Source organism: Cherax quadricarinatus, chromosome 84, assembly GCF_038502225.1.
Source record: "Cherax quadricarinatus isolate ZL_2023a chromosome 84, ASM3850222v1, whole genome shotgun sequence".
Lineage (NCBI taxonomy): Eukaryota > Metazoa > Arthropoda > Malacostraca > Decapoda > Parastacidae > Cherax > Cherax quadricarinatus.
The window spans coordinates 9,211,557-9,226,398 of record NC_091375.1 but is presented as its reverse complement, the minus strand read 5'-3'; the positions used below and the strand labels follow the sequence as shown (position 1 = coordinate 9,226,398).

The 14,842-nt window shown below is 39.6% G+C and overlaps 1 protein-coding gene across 10 annotated transcripts in view; it reads left to right on the top strand.

Moving 5' to 3' along the window:
- Positions 1–10,041, top strand: part of sigmar (Tumor necrosis factor alpha-induced protein 8-like protein sigmar) — a 220,724-nt gene extending 210,683 nt beyond the window's left edge. For all 10 annotated transcript variants that reach the window (XM_070103038.1, XM_070103046.1, XM_070103040.1 and 7 more), the window contains one exon: positions 9,491–10,041. In XM_070103038.1, the coding sequence (XP_069959139.1) occupies positions 9,491–9,784 (294 nt within the window). In that variant the 3' untranslated portion in view covers positions 9,785–10,041. The remainder of the gene's footprint in view (positions 1–9,490) is intronic.
- The last annotated feature ends 4,801 nt before the right edge of the window (positions 10,042–14,842 follow it).

The following is a 14,842-nucleotide window of genomic DNA, read 5'->3' as shown; positions in this document are numbered from 1 at the left end:
ACAGGAAAGACTGTGCTATAACTTAAATTGCCAGGCACACCATCTAAAGGGGACAAAAAGATACAAAACATCCAGGCCATGGGAAAACCTGGGTAGCCACAGCCACTCAAAAGGGAGAGGTTTTTTAGTTCCAGGAAGGAAAAAAAACTGGCAGGAAATGGCAGAAATCATACACCAAATCCAATCATTCCTGGAGTGGAACCACAGTCGATGGCCTCCACTCCAAACCAACAGATACAGATACTAATGCCGGAAAAAAAAATTCCCCCCCCTCCCCCCCATGCACTCTGCCCCAGGGCCAGACTCATGGAACTCTGTGTTCATCAAGAACTGCAAGAAGCCCCTATCACGAGCCTTTTCCATCCTATGGAGAGGGAGCATGGACACGGGGGTCGTCCCACAGTTACTAAAAACAACAGACATAGCCCCACTCCACAAAGGGGGCAGTAAAGCAACAGCAAAGAACTACAGACCAATAGCACTAACATCCCATATCATAAAAATCTTTGAAAGGGTCCTAAGAAGCAAGATCACCACGCATCTAGAAACCCATCAGTTACACAACCCAGGGCAACATGGGTTTAGAACAGGTCGCTCCTGTCTGTCTCAACTATTGGACCACTACGACAAGGTCCTAAATGCACTAGAAGACAAAAAGAATGCAGATGTAATATATACAGACTTTGCAAAAGCCTTCGACAAGTGTGACCATGGCGTAATAGCGCACAAAATGCGTGCTAAAGGAATAACAGGAAAAGTCGGTCGATGGATCTATAATTTCCTCACTAACAGAACACAGAGAGTAGTCGTCAACAGAGTAAAGTCCGAGGCAGCTACGGTGAAAAGCTCTGTTCCACAAGGCACAGTACTCGCTCCCATCTTGTTCCTCATCCTTATATCCGACATAGACAAGGATGTCAGCCACAGCACCGTGTCTTCCTTTGCAGATGACACCCGAATCTGCATGACAGTGTCTTCCATTGCAGACACTGCAAAGCTCCAGGCAGACATCAACCAAATCTTTCAGTGGGCTGCAGAAAACAATATGAAGTTCAACGATGAGAAATTTCAATTACTCAGATATGGTAAACATGAGGAAATTAAATCTTCATCAGAGTACAAAACAAATTCTGGCCACAAAATAGAGCGAAACACCAACGTCAAAGACCTGGGAGTGATCATGTCGGAGGATCTCACCTTCAAGGACCATAACATTGTATCAATCGCATCTGCTAGAAAAATGACAGGATGGATAATGAGAACCTTCAAAACTAGGGAGGCCAAGCCCATGATGACACTCTTCAGGTCACTTGTTCTATCTAGGCTGGAATATTGCTGCACACTAACAGCACCTTTCAAGGCAGGTGAAATTGCCGACCTAGAAAATGTACAGAGAACTTTCACGGCGCGCATAACGGAGATAAAACACCTCAATTATTGGGAGCGCTTGAGGTTCCTAAACCTGTATTCCCTGGAACGCAGGAGGGAGAGATACATGATTATATACACGTGGAAAATCCTAGAGGGACTAGTACCGAACTTGCACACGAAAATCACCCACTACGAAAGCAAAAGACTTGGCAGATGATGCACCATCCCCCCAATGAAAAGCAGGGGTGTCACTAGCACGTTAAGAGACCATACAATAAGTGTCAGGGGCCCGAGACTGTTCAACTGCCTCCCAGCACACATAAGGGGGATTACCAACAGACCCCTGGCAGTCTTCAAGCTGGCACTGGACAAGCACCTAAAGTCAGTTCCGGATCAGCCGGGCTGTGGCTCGTATGTTGGTTTGCGTGCAGCCAGCAGCAACAGCCTGGTTGATCAGGCTCTGATCCACCAGGAGGCCTGGTCTCAGACCGGGCCGCGGGGGCGTTGACCCCCGGAACTCTCTCCAGGTAAACTCCAGGTACCAACAATACCACCAGTCCGATGACATTCTTCTTTGCAAATATACAGGGTCTAAAGCCAGCAACAAACAACAAAATACCTTTCATCCGTGGACTGCTTGCAGAGGCAAATGCAATGTTTGCGGCTTTCACTGAGACCCACATTAAGGATCACTTGGACAACGAAATATGGATCCCAGGTTACAACCTATACAGATGCGACAGAGTGAACAGGCAAAAGGGGGGGGGGGGTTGGCCTGTACATCGCTGAGTCACTTGTTTGCACAGAACTGCTTAATGCCTCAAATGATGTAGTGGAAGTTTTAGCAGTAAAGATCGAGAACCAAAACCTAGTCATTGTGGTAGTCTACAAGCCTCCGGATGCAACATCCCAGCAATTCCAGGAACAGCTGTTAAAAATTGACGACTGTCTGGAAAATCTGCCAGCTCCTGCCCCCAACATCTTGCTCCTGGGGGATTTCAACTTAGGGCACCTAAAATGGAGGAATATAGCAAATAATGTTGTTGCAGTAATAACACCAGGAGGCAGCTCTGATGAGAACTCGCACACACACGAGCTTTTAAATCTCTGCACAAAATTCAATTTAAACCAGCAAATAATAGAGCCTACTAGACTGGAAAATACACTAGACCTCATCTTCACTAACAATGATGATCTGATATGAAATGTCACCATATCAAAAACAATATACTCAGATCACAACATAATTGAGGTTCAGACATGTATGCGCGGAGCCCCAGACCGTCGTAATGAGATTAGTCATGAGGGAGCATTCACCAAATTCAACTTCAATAACAAAAACATAAAGTGGGACCAAGTAAACCAAGTCCTAACCTATATAAGCTGGGAAGATATACTAAGCAACACAGACCCCAACTTATGCCTAGAACAGATTAACTCGGTGGCACTCGATGTATGCACAAGGCTTATTCCTCTAAGAAAAAGGAGGGGGTAGATGTAAAATAGAAAGACAGGCGCTCCTTTTACAGGCGGCAGAAAAGAATTACAGAGCGGCAGAAAAGAATTACAGAGCGGCTAAAAGAGGTCAATATATCTGAAATGCATAGGGAGTCACTGGTCAGAGAAATAGCAAGCATCGAACTTAAGCTAAGGAATCTTATAGAAGTCAGGAATCGCGGGAAGAACTAAAAGCCATAAATGAAATCGAAAGAAATCCAAAGCATTTCTTCTCCTATGCCAAATCAAAGTCGAGAACAACGTCCAGTATTGGGCCCCTACTTAAACAAGATGGGTCCTACACAGATGACAGCAAGGAAATGAGTGAGCTACTCAAGTCCCAATATGACTCGGTTTTTAGCAAGCCGCTAACCAGACTGAGAGTCGAAGATCAAAATGAATTTTTTATGAGCCACAGAATTTGGTTAACACAAGCCTATCTGATGTTATCCTGATGCCAAATGACTTCGAACAGGCGATAAATGACATGCCCATGCACTCTGCCCCAGGGCCAGACTCGTGGAACTGTGTGTTCATCAAGAACTGCAAGAAGCCCCTATCACGAGCTTTTACCATCCAATGGAGAGGGAGCATGGACACGGGGGTCGTCCCACAGTTACTAAAAACAACAGACATAGCCCCACTCCACAAAGGGGGCAGTAAAGTAATAACAAAGAACTACAGACCGATAGCACTAACATCCCATATCATAATCTTTGAAAGGGCCCTAAGAAGCAAGATCACCACCCATCTAGAAACCCATCAATTACACAACCCAGGGCAACATGGGTTTAGAACAGGTCGCTCCTGTCTGTCTCAACTATTGGATCACTACGACAAGGTCCTAGATGCACTAGAAGACAAAAAGAATGCAGATGTAATATATACAGACTTTGCAAAAGCCTTCGACAAGCGTGACCATGGCGTAATAGCGCACAAAATGCTTGCTAAAGGAATAACAGGAAAAGTTGGTCGATGGAGCTATAATTTCCTCGCTAACAGAACGCAGAGAGTAGTAGTCAACAGAGTAAAGTCCGAGGCAGCTACGGTGAAAAGCTCTGTTCCACAAGGCACAATAATCGCTCCCATCTTCTTCCTCATCCTCATATCTGACATAGACAAGGATGTCAGCCACAGCACCGTGTCTTCCTTTGCAGATGACACCCGAATCTGCATGACAGTGTCTTCCATTGCAGACACTGCAAGGCTCCAGGCAGACATCAACCAAATCTTTCAGTGGGCCGCAGAAAACAATATGAAGTTCAACGATGAGAAATTTCAATTACTCAGATATGGTAAACACGAGGAAATTAAATCTTCATCAGAGTACAAAACAAATTCTGGCCACAAACTAGAGCGAAACGCCAATCGCATCTGCTAGAAAAATGACAGGATGGATAATGAGAACCTTCAAAACTAGGGATGCCAAGCCCATGCTGACACTCTTCAGGTCACTTGTTCTATCTAGGCTGGAATATTGCTGCACACTAACAGCACCTTTCAAGGCAAGTGAAATTGCTGACCTAGAAAATGTACAGAGAACCTTCACGGCGCGCATAACGGAGATAAAACGCCTCAATTAATGAGAGCGCTTGAGGTTCCTGAACCTGTATTCCCTGGAATGCAGGTGGGAGAGATACATGATTATATACACCTGGAAAATCCTAGAGGGACTAGTACCGAACTTGCACACGGAAATCACTCACTATGAAAGCAAAAGACTTGGCAGACGATGCAACATCCCCCCAATGAAAAGCAGGGGTGTCACTAGAACGTTAAGAGACCATACAATAAGTGTCAGGGGCCCGAGACTGTTCAACTGCCTCCCAGCATACATAAGGGGGATTACCAACAGACCCCTGGCAGTCTTCAAGCTGGCACTGGACAAGCACCTAAAGTCGGTACCTGACCAGCCGGGCTGTGGCTCGTACGTTGGTTTGCGTGCAGCCAGCAGTAACAGCCTGGTTGATCAGGCTCTGATCCACCAGGAGGCCTGGTCACAGACCGGGCCGTGGGGGCGTTGACCCCCGGAACTCTCTCCAGGTAAACTCCGGGTAATCAAAATTTGTATAAGACAAAAGATAAATTCATCTATTCAAAAATGCTTTTTGTGAAAACAATGATTCAATTATATTCCTGTCAACAATGGATAAAAGGTTCAAAGTGATTGTTGAAGTTATGATGTGGGAGAACATAAGTTAATATGTGTGTACTGAGTATTAGCGTTTAGTCTAGGGTGATTAAGTGGCTTTTGAGAAGAGTCCTAAATTGATTTTCAGACCAGGTTACTTTAATATCTTCTGGTAATGAATTCCATATTTTGAGGCCCTTGATGTGCATAGTTTTTACACAGTGTGATATGGACACGAGGTATATCAAAAAGAGATGTGTGTCTTGTGTTGTGGTCATGTGTCCTGTTTAGGTTGGTGAGAAGAAGTTTGAGTGGAAGGTTTATATTTGCATGTATTGTTCTGTGTATGTAGTAGGCACATGAATAAGTATGGATGTTCTTAATGGTGAGCAGATTCAGACTTTTGAAAACTGGTGGAGTATGCTGGTGGGAGTGGGAATTTGTTATCATTCTTACTGGTGCCTTTTGCTGGGTTATTAGGGGTTTTAGGTGATTGGCCATCTTAGTGCCAAGCCCCAGTACATAGGAAAGACAGTCTTCTAGTTGAGGACTAGAGCTCACACCGAAGCTATCTGTTGAGTAGATTCAGAACTATATAGGTGTTTGAGGCAAAGATAGTACAACAAAATGCTGTAAAACCATTCACCTGATATAACACGGGAAAATAGTAAAGATAAAGATATTCAAGGTATTCAAGAGCAGAATGTGAGTGTGGGGGATAATGAGAGAAATGTTAAAAGCAGGGGGGGACATAGTGTTGGAATGGTTGGTATTTTTGTTTAATAAATGTATGAAAGAGGAGAAGGCATGTACCTAGGGATTGGCGGAGAGCGTGTATAGTCCCTTTATATAAAGGGAAGGGGGACAAAAGAGATTGTAAAAATTGTAGAGGAATAAGTTTACTGAGTATACCAGGAAAAGTGTACGGTAGCGTTATTATTGAAAGAATTAGAGGTAAGACAGAATGTAGAATTGCGGATGAGCAAGGAGATTTTAGAGTGCGTAGGGGATGTGTAGATCAAGTGTTTACATTGAAGCATATATGTGAGCAGTATTTAGATAAAGGTAGGGAAGTTTTTATTGCATTTATGGATTTAGAAAAGGCATATGATAGTGGATAGGGAAGGAATGTGGCAGATGTTGCAAGTGTATGGAATAGGTGGTAAGTTACTAAATGCTGTAAAGAGTTTTTATGAGGATAGTGAGGCTCAGGTTAGGGTGTGTAGAAGAGAGGGAGACTATTTCCTGGTAAAAGTAGGTCTTAGACAGGGATGTGTAATGTCACCATGGTTGTTTAATATAGTATTTATAGATGGGGTTGTAAAAGAAGTAAATGCTATGGTGTTTGGGAGAGGGGTGGGCTTAAATTATGAGGAATTCAATACAAAATGGGAAGTGACACAGTTACTTTTTGCTGATGATACTGTGCTTATGGGAGATTCTAAAGAAAAATTGCAAAGGTTAGTGGACGAATTTGGAAGTGTGTGTAAAGGTAGAAAGTTGAAAGTGAACATAGAAAAGAGTAAGGTGATGAGAGTATCAAATGATTTAGATGAAGAAAAATTGGATATCAAATTGGGGAGGAGGAATATGGAAGACATCTTGCTACGTCTACTTACACTTAGGTCACACTGCACATACATGTACAAACATATATATACATACCCCTCTGGGTTTTCTTTTATTTTCTTTCTAGTTCTTGTTCTTATTTATTTCCTCTTATTGCCATGGGAAATGGAACAGAATTCTTCCTCCGTAAGCCATGCGTGTCGTAAGAGGCGACTAAAATGCCGGGAGCAAGGGGCTAGTAACCCCTTCTCCTGTATATATTACTAAATTTAAAAGGAGAAACTTTCGTTTGTCCTTTTGGGCCACCCCACCTCGGTGGGATACGGCTGGTGCATTGAAAGAAAGAAAGAGTATGGAAGAAGTGAATGTTTTCAGATATTTGGGAGTTGACGTGTCAGCGGATGGATTTATCAAGGATGAGGTTAATCATAGAATTGATGAAGGAAAAAAGGTGAGTGGTGAATTGAGGTATATGTGGAGGCAAAAAATGTTATCTATGGAGGCAAAGAAGGGAATGTGTGAAAGTAGAGTAGTACCAACACTCTTATATGGGTGTGAAGCTTGGGTTGTAAATGCTGCAACGAGGAAGCGGTTGGAGGCAGGGGAGATGTCCTGTCTAAGAGCAATGTGTGGTGTAAATATTATGCAGAAAATTCGGAGTGTGGAAATTAGGAGAAGGTGTGGAGTTAATGAAAGTACATATTAGTCAGAGGGCTGCAGAGGGTTTGTTGAGGTGGTTTGGTCATTTAGAGAGAATGGATCGAAGTAGAATGACATAGAGAGCGTATAAATCTGTAGGGGAAGGAAGGCGGGGTAGGGGTCATCCTCGAAAAGGTTGGAGGGAGGGGGTAAAGGAGGTGTTGTGGGCGAGGGGTTTGGACTTCCAGCAAGCGTGCGTGAGCATGTTAGATAGGAGTGAATGGAGACAAATGGTATTTGGGACCTGGCGAGCTGTTGGAGTGTGAGCAGGGTAATATTTAGTGAAGGGATTCAGGGAAATCGGTTATTTTATATAACCGGACTTGAGTCTTGGAAATGGGAAGTATAATGCCTGCACTCTAAAGGAGGGGTTTGAGATATTGGCAGTTTGGAGGGATATACTATTGTGTATTTTCATACATATATGCTTCTAAACTGTTGTATTCTGGGCACCTTTGCAAAAACAGTGATTATGTGTGAGTGAGGTGAAAGTGTTGAATGATGATGAACGTATTTTCTTTTTGGGGATTTTCTTTCTTTTTGGGTCACCCTGCCTTGGTGGGAGACGGCCGACTTGTTGAAAAAAAAAAAAAAAAAGATATTCAATGAGACTAGCTTAGGGTGGGATTAAGGCATAGGCCTCTGCCAGCTGGAGGGCCTCCAGAAATGTTCTTAGCTACATACTTAAAATTTACTGGTGTTTGGGAGAAATTTGTTTCCAAGAAATTATGCAAAGCAAATGTATGAATTTTATTTATGGTTAGCTTTGTAAAAATAAATTTAATATTCCTTAAACTGTTTTTCCTTGTGAAAATATCACTGGGGGCTCTCAGTACCTGTAGCCCAGGGGCCTACAAAATCTTAATCTGCCTCTGGACTAGGCTAGAAATAAAGAGGTATGAACTATGAGCAGACACCATAGGACATGACTTTGATGACTCTGGGGGAGAGGAGGGTTAGGAGCCGTACGATCATGTATAAAATTATAAGGTGAATTGACAGGGTAGAGAGGTCTAGAAAAAGGCATTTATGTACTGTTCAGAATATTTAATGAATGTCCAGAGCTGTACACGAGTGCATTTTTCCACATCTTGTCGGTATCGCCAAACCATTTACTGCAAGGTAGAAAGAGTGTATGAGAGGCACGAACCAGGGATGGGGGACAAGAGAGTGATGGAGTGAATGATGAAAGTTTTTCTCTTTTGGGCCACCCTGCCTTGGTGGGAAATGGCTTGTGTGTGAATAAAAAAATAATAATCTTTATTTCTACAAGTACATGCACAAGGTATACAGGCCTAGCTGACATCAGTGACATACTGCTATATAGAAAGCCCCTTGTTATGCAGAGCATTTTAGGCAAGTGACCTATACCAGCTGACTGACACCCAGGTACCTATTTTATTGCTAGGTGTACATGGACAGCAGGTGTCTTAAGGAAACGCGTCCTAATGTTTTCACCCACGCTGGGAATCGAACCATGGACCTCAGTGTGTGAGCTGAATGTGCTAGCAATTGAGCTATGGGATGGTAGTGGCTAGATTATTGTGCACCCCATATCCATCCTGTGGATGGTAGTGGCTAGTTTATTGTACATCCCATATCCATCCCGTGAAGAGTAGTGGCTAGTTTATTGTGCATTCATTATCCATCCTGTGGATGGTAGTGGCAAATTTATTACATACCCCATAGCCATCCTGTAGATGATAGTGCAAGACCCTGTGGATACACATAAGGTCTAAGACAACCCATTTTACACACCTCATTCCACTTCACACCCTACTCCACACACAATATGTAGTTTGACATATTATTGAGAAATCCTTTTGTCCACCACTGTGTGTTAGCATTTTGAGAATTGATAGTCCCTGATGAAGTAAAGGAATTCTCAGTTAAATACCATAAACCACATATTGTGTGCTATTAATGTAGTTTTTAGTACATATATATTAACATTGATATACATTGTGAAACATTTTAGACTATATTGCATTGAAATAATCAGCAGGAAGAAAGTCCCCAAAGAAGTATTACTGAACATAATGTACCACTACTGTCATTTACATACAGAAAAAATTACACTATTTTCAAAATCTTTTTAGTACCCTTTGTGTATTTTTTAATTGATTCTTTTAGCAGCTTCATGTAAGAATTTGATTTTTCCCGAAGTTCCACTTGTACTTAAATCCTTGTATGCATTTCTATATTTTTATTTCTTTTTTACAGCTAAGACACAAATTCACAACAATTGTGAAGACAATTATCAGCTTCTTTGAGGTCGACTTCACCTTTGACAAGGCTTTCCTCACCAAGAACATCAATGACTGCCGGGGCCTCCTGAAACAACTAGTAGGGAACCATCTGACTGACAAGAGTATCGGCAGGATAGATCACGTCCTCGACTTCTTCACCGAGGCGGCCTTCCTGGAAGAGATGTTCAGACCTGAATCTCCTCACCGGCCAACACTCCAAACTATTATAGATGACATGAGCAAAGCTTTTGATGAAGGTGGGATCTGAAGGATAAAATAAATATTGGGTGTTTGAGCCTAAGATATTTTGGTTTCACGATGGAGAACTCTGTACTTAATTGCTGATACAATTCTTGTACTTAGGTGTGGTACTGCCATTTGCAATGCACAAGTATGGTAAAGATTTGAAGAAGAAACGTTTTGCAAACAAATAATCCTTGTTCTGTATCATATTTTCTGAGTAAACTTTAGCTTTATCATATGTTCCACAAATGTATATGACTAAGAATAAACATTTACTAAATACTGAGGCAATATTTAAAGAGCTGTATTTAGCATACAGGTATTACTAGGGCCTTCCTTATCAAAATGACCCTCTTTTGGGAGAGTCATTTTTATAATGTTCATCTCATCATCACTGTATTTAAGATATAGAACACACAAAATTTACAAGATGTCTATTTCATAGAATACTGCACTGTATCTGCAAGCAATATAGTTACTAAAAATATATGTATCACCAAACATAGTATCACTTGTTTGTAATACTGTACTGTATTTTGTTAGCACTGAGAAAGCAAATTTCCTCAATATTTGCTAATGAAATGTAGCACACAGTTGCCTAACCCATGGATGGCTTTCATGTGTCAACACATTAGTCAGGCCTCTACACTGATAGTAGGCAGCTTTGGTGACTACTGTATTAGTGAAGGAGCTAGTTCATAAAAGAAAATAAAAGCTTCAGTTATAAAGCTATTAGTGAATTCCTCCACAGGCCAGTTATAAAGTTGTTTGTAAAGGCCACAAAACACAAAGAAGAATACACTTGGCTAATTGCATTTTAAATTTTGTTTACCAAAAAATATAAACCCTTCTACACTGTTCTTTTGGTTGACATCCATTTTTATATACATTTTAGTTAGGAAAAAAAGTAAATAAACAAAAATGTTGTAAGCTGCAGAAGTAGCAAAGTATAACAGGTTATTTCATGGGATGAAGTAGCACATAAACTTTGTCATTCATCTTCCTAGACACTACTTACTCTCCCACTAACTGAGTTTTGCAAGCTAAAATAAAGATGACCCACTCAAAATTGCTGGTTAAAACAACTGAAACAACTCCCACAACTCCTGTGCTCTTGGTATAGCATAAATGTGCATGTTGCATTGCCTCGAGTCACTATGTAGAGGCAGCCAGTCATTACCAGTTGCAACTCTCTTCCTCGCTCTCTATTAAGAATTACTTATGAATTGGCTGAGATTGGCTAAGTTGTGTGTGTATGTATGTATTTTTCATTTTGCATAGTGTTTTTAAACTAATAGTGTACACACACGAACATTCATACTCCCTACACATTCTCATAGAAACTTGTATGCATACACAAATTATTTTGCTTTAAATATGGCATAGAAATGCCATATTTAATTTTCTATGCCATATTCTGAGGAGTCTGATGACTCCCTGGAATACATTTGGTCAACCACTTAAGCAAAACACAACCTTAAGGTACTGTGTTCTGCTTTCTATCCAGTAAACAGTGTTTACTCTGTCTAGCTAATTATCAGTGGCCAGAAAAATAAAATTGAGATAAAACTCCAACTAGGCAAACCTTAGGCCTATCAACAAAACAGTCAGTCACATGCCCAGCTTTCAACCAGTCACAAGTCCTATTGTGTTAGCTGGACTCCTATGTTGACATTGTTTGTTTGTTTGTAATTCATGACTCTTGAAATCACAATAACACGATTCCAACAACTCTTGGAATGTGTGGGTCTTGAACCCATGACAGAGAGTCCTAAAACTCACAGGCTAGTGTGTTAACCACTGGACCATTGGCTCTAATAAGGTTCATCCAAATAGGTATATTTCTGTACACCATAGGGAGGTTAGCATAGGCCACCACTGTGACCACAAATTCCTGCGAGTTTTAGGACTTTCATGCCATGGGTTTAAGCTCCACCTGTTCCGTGATTTGTTAATATATAATAATGTGTATGATTAAACTCTTTAAGCTATGGGAGGAGCCTATAGTGTTTTTACGTTGTGACTCATTATGGTCTGTTGAAGAACAAAAAGGCGCAATACCTTGACTGGAATAATACACAAATAACCTGCACATAGGAGAGAGGAGCTTACGACAACATTTTTGGTCCAACTTGGACTATTTACAAAGTCACACTGTGACTTTGTAAATGGTTCAAGTCGTACCGAAACATTGTTGTAAGCTCCTCTCTCCTATGTATGGGTTATTTGTGTATGGTCTGTTAGACCTTAATGATAAACACCCTGCTTGTTTGTTATACAGCTCATGCAACGTTGGCCTTTTGTATGAATTTTTCTTTGAGATGATCATTTATTTGTCCAGTGATGACTTGTTCTAAGGAATGTACTTTGACTGCCCTCCTTTATGAAAATCTTCCTTCAAAGCAAATTCTTGCTAACTTCAATACATAAATAACGAAGTATGCTATACATTAATATTAATGGAAGTATATGCTATACAGTAGTGTTAAAGGGTACACATTATAAACTCGTGTGATCACTATGCAGTTTTTCAACAATTTGCATTTTTTACTTTTGTCAGTATTCTATTGAACACTTCGATTTGCAATCATTTTTCAACCTGTTAACAAGCAGTGCTGGAATTTTTACAAGAAGCTGTATGGTTGTGCTGGAGCATCAAATCTTTCTGGAAATCTCTTCCAATCTTTTGGGGGAGTCTTGGAAGATGCCAGTCTTAAGAAATAATAGGCTTGGCTACATACTAGATTACTGACACGATTGTATTGTCTCGATTGATGTATTGTCTGAGTTTACAACTTAGGTGTTTAAGTATTGGTAGTTTACCATGGAGCCAACCAGAAAATAGTAGGGAGACCCTCTTGTTTAATACCATTTTTAGATTTCATTGAAATTGAGGTCTATATTTTATGCGAGTAGTGCTTTATTTACTAAATGACTTTAGGGGCTTATGCTAAATTGTGTATAATCTGCCATGAAAATTTTCTGCCTAAATCATGTAATCATTGTAGTAATTTTGTGTGTGCTGGCATTTACAAAAAGTCGGTTAGTATATATTTTTAGTACTATACATGTATTTATATACAGATATTCCATACATACATATTTAAGCTTTGCGACATGTTTTGATGGAATATATTTAACTTGAAAGGAAGTTGTTGCAAGAGAAAATACTTTATTAATAGATTGCTTAAAAATACACAGGACCCTATAGCCGTAAAATGTTATGTCGCAGAATGACAGACGTATACCTAAGTGGTTAAAAGAAATCAAGATTTTATATAGACATTTTTTCAGTAAAACTATAGTTTTTTAGTGCGTTTCTAGCAACTGCATATTTTTGTAAGATTTGTATGGTATTGTGTATGAGAGGAATGATTGAAATGGATGAAAAAAATATTTGTCTAGTGTACATAAACAATCACACAATCAAAGGTATGAATGTGTAGTTCTTGTGGCTGGCCTCATGTACATATGTGTATGTTAGTGTGTGTGCGCGTGCGTGCATGCATGCATGCACGAGAACTTTTTTAAAAGAGTGAATGTGTTGTACAAAGTATTATTCTATGTAGAGCATAAATATATATATATATTTTTAGTGTTAGGATGGCTTTTTTTTTTTTTTTTTTTTTTTTTTTTTTTTTTTTTTTTTTTTTTTTTTTTTTTTTTTTTTTTTTTTTTTTTTTTTTTTTTTTTTTTTATAAATAGTTTTGTGTGTGTCTATCTTAACTTTTTTTTACCTAAGCTTCTGTCAGTATTGTTTAGTTTGTCCCTGAATTTTCAAAGCACATGTTTGCATGTGGGTGTTTATACCATAACAGAATTAGATCCCCATAAATTGTTTGATATTTATTAATAGTTATTAGTTAACCCATAAATGGTCCAAACGTATATATACGTTTTTTCAACATTTGAAAGTATGTAAAAAAAAGTAGATTTTTTTTTTTTTTACATTTGAAAACGTGTAAAAAATTTTGATCTACTTTTTTTTTGTTTATTCGAAAATAAAAAAAAAAAACGTAGATCTACTTTTGGAGCACTATGCATGTGAATGTAGATCTGCTTGGACAGTTGAAGGGTTAACAGTTTAATCTAAATACTCAACTCTTGCCATAATTACTTGAATGAGGGAGAGAGCGCACATAATAATGGTAAGAATTATATTATACTGTGCTTAATTCACAAATGGACAAAATTCTTTACAAACATTCTCTCTGTCCACAGCAGGATTTGAATCTTGACAGTCTGCATCAAAGTACATAGTACTTTAGCCACTCAGCCAGATCCCAGATCTGGGGTGTGGTTAAAATACTGTGTACTTTAATACATTGTGTGCAGGTTCCTATCCTGCTGTGGAGTAGGCAGTAATGTTTGTAAATATATTTTACTCTATGAACATTTGTGCTAATTACAGTACTGGTATATGTGTGTGTATAAGTCTATCTGATTGCAGATTACTTGAAACTGTACTATATATTTTATATAATTTTGTATAATAAAATATTTTACATGGCACACTGACAAAGCAAAGTTCACATCATGGAAATGTTTTCTGTGTATTCTGTTCTGAAACTTCATTTCCACATGTGTAACATTAATCTATGTGACTTTTAAAAATATTGCCACGAGGAATTATTATTGATCTATGACTCACGAAATCATAATAACATGATTGCAAACAAACCATGGAATAGGCGGGGTTTGAATCCATGGTCTGGAGTTTTATGACTCACTTGGTAGGAGTTCAAACCTCACCTGTTCCCTGGTTTGTTTTATTGCCCTGTTATATTCAAGGGGAATTGCTAAACCTGTATTTATGCAGCACCTGGAGAGAAGAGGCTGTCCAGTTTTATCCAAGGATAAGGGAAGTGTCTCCAATTCTTTGAAGCATGAAGGTCCTCTCTCTTTTTGAAGAGTTGCCAGAATGAAGCTATTTTTTTTAATAAACCTTTTTGCTGTTAGATTGATATTAAGTCAGCAAAGATTTATTATTATTTTTATTAACACACTGGCCGATTCCCACCAAGGCAGGGTGGCCCGAAAAAGAAAAACTTTCACCATCATTCACTTCATCACATCATTCACT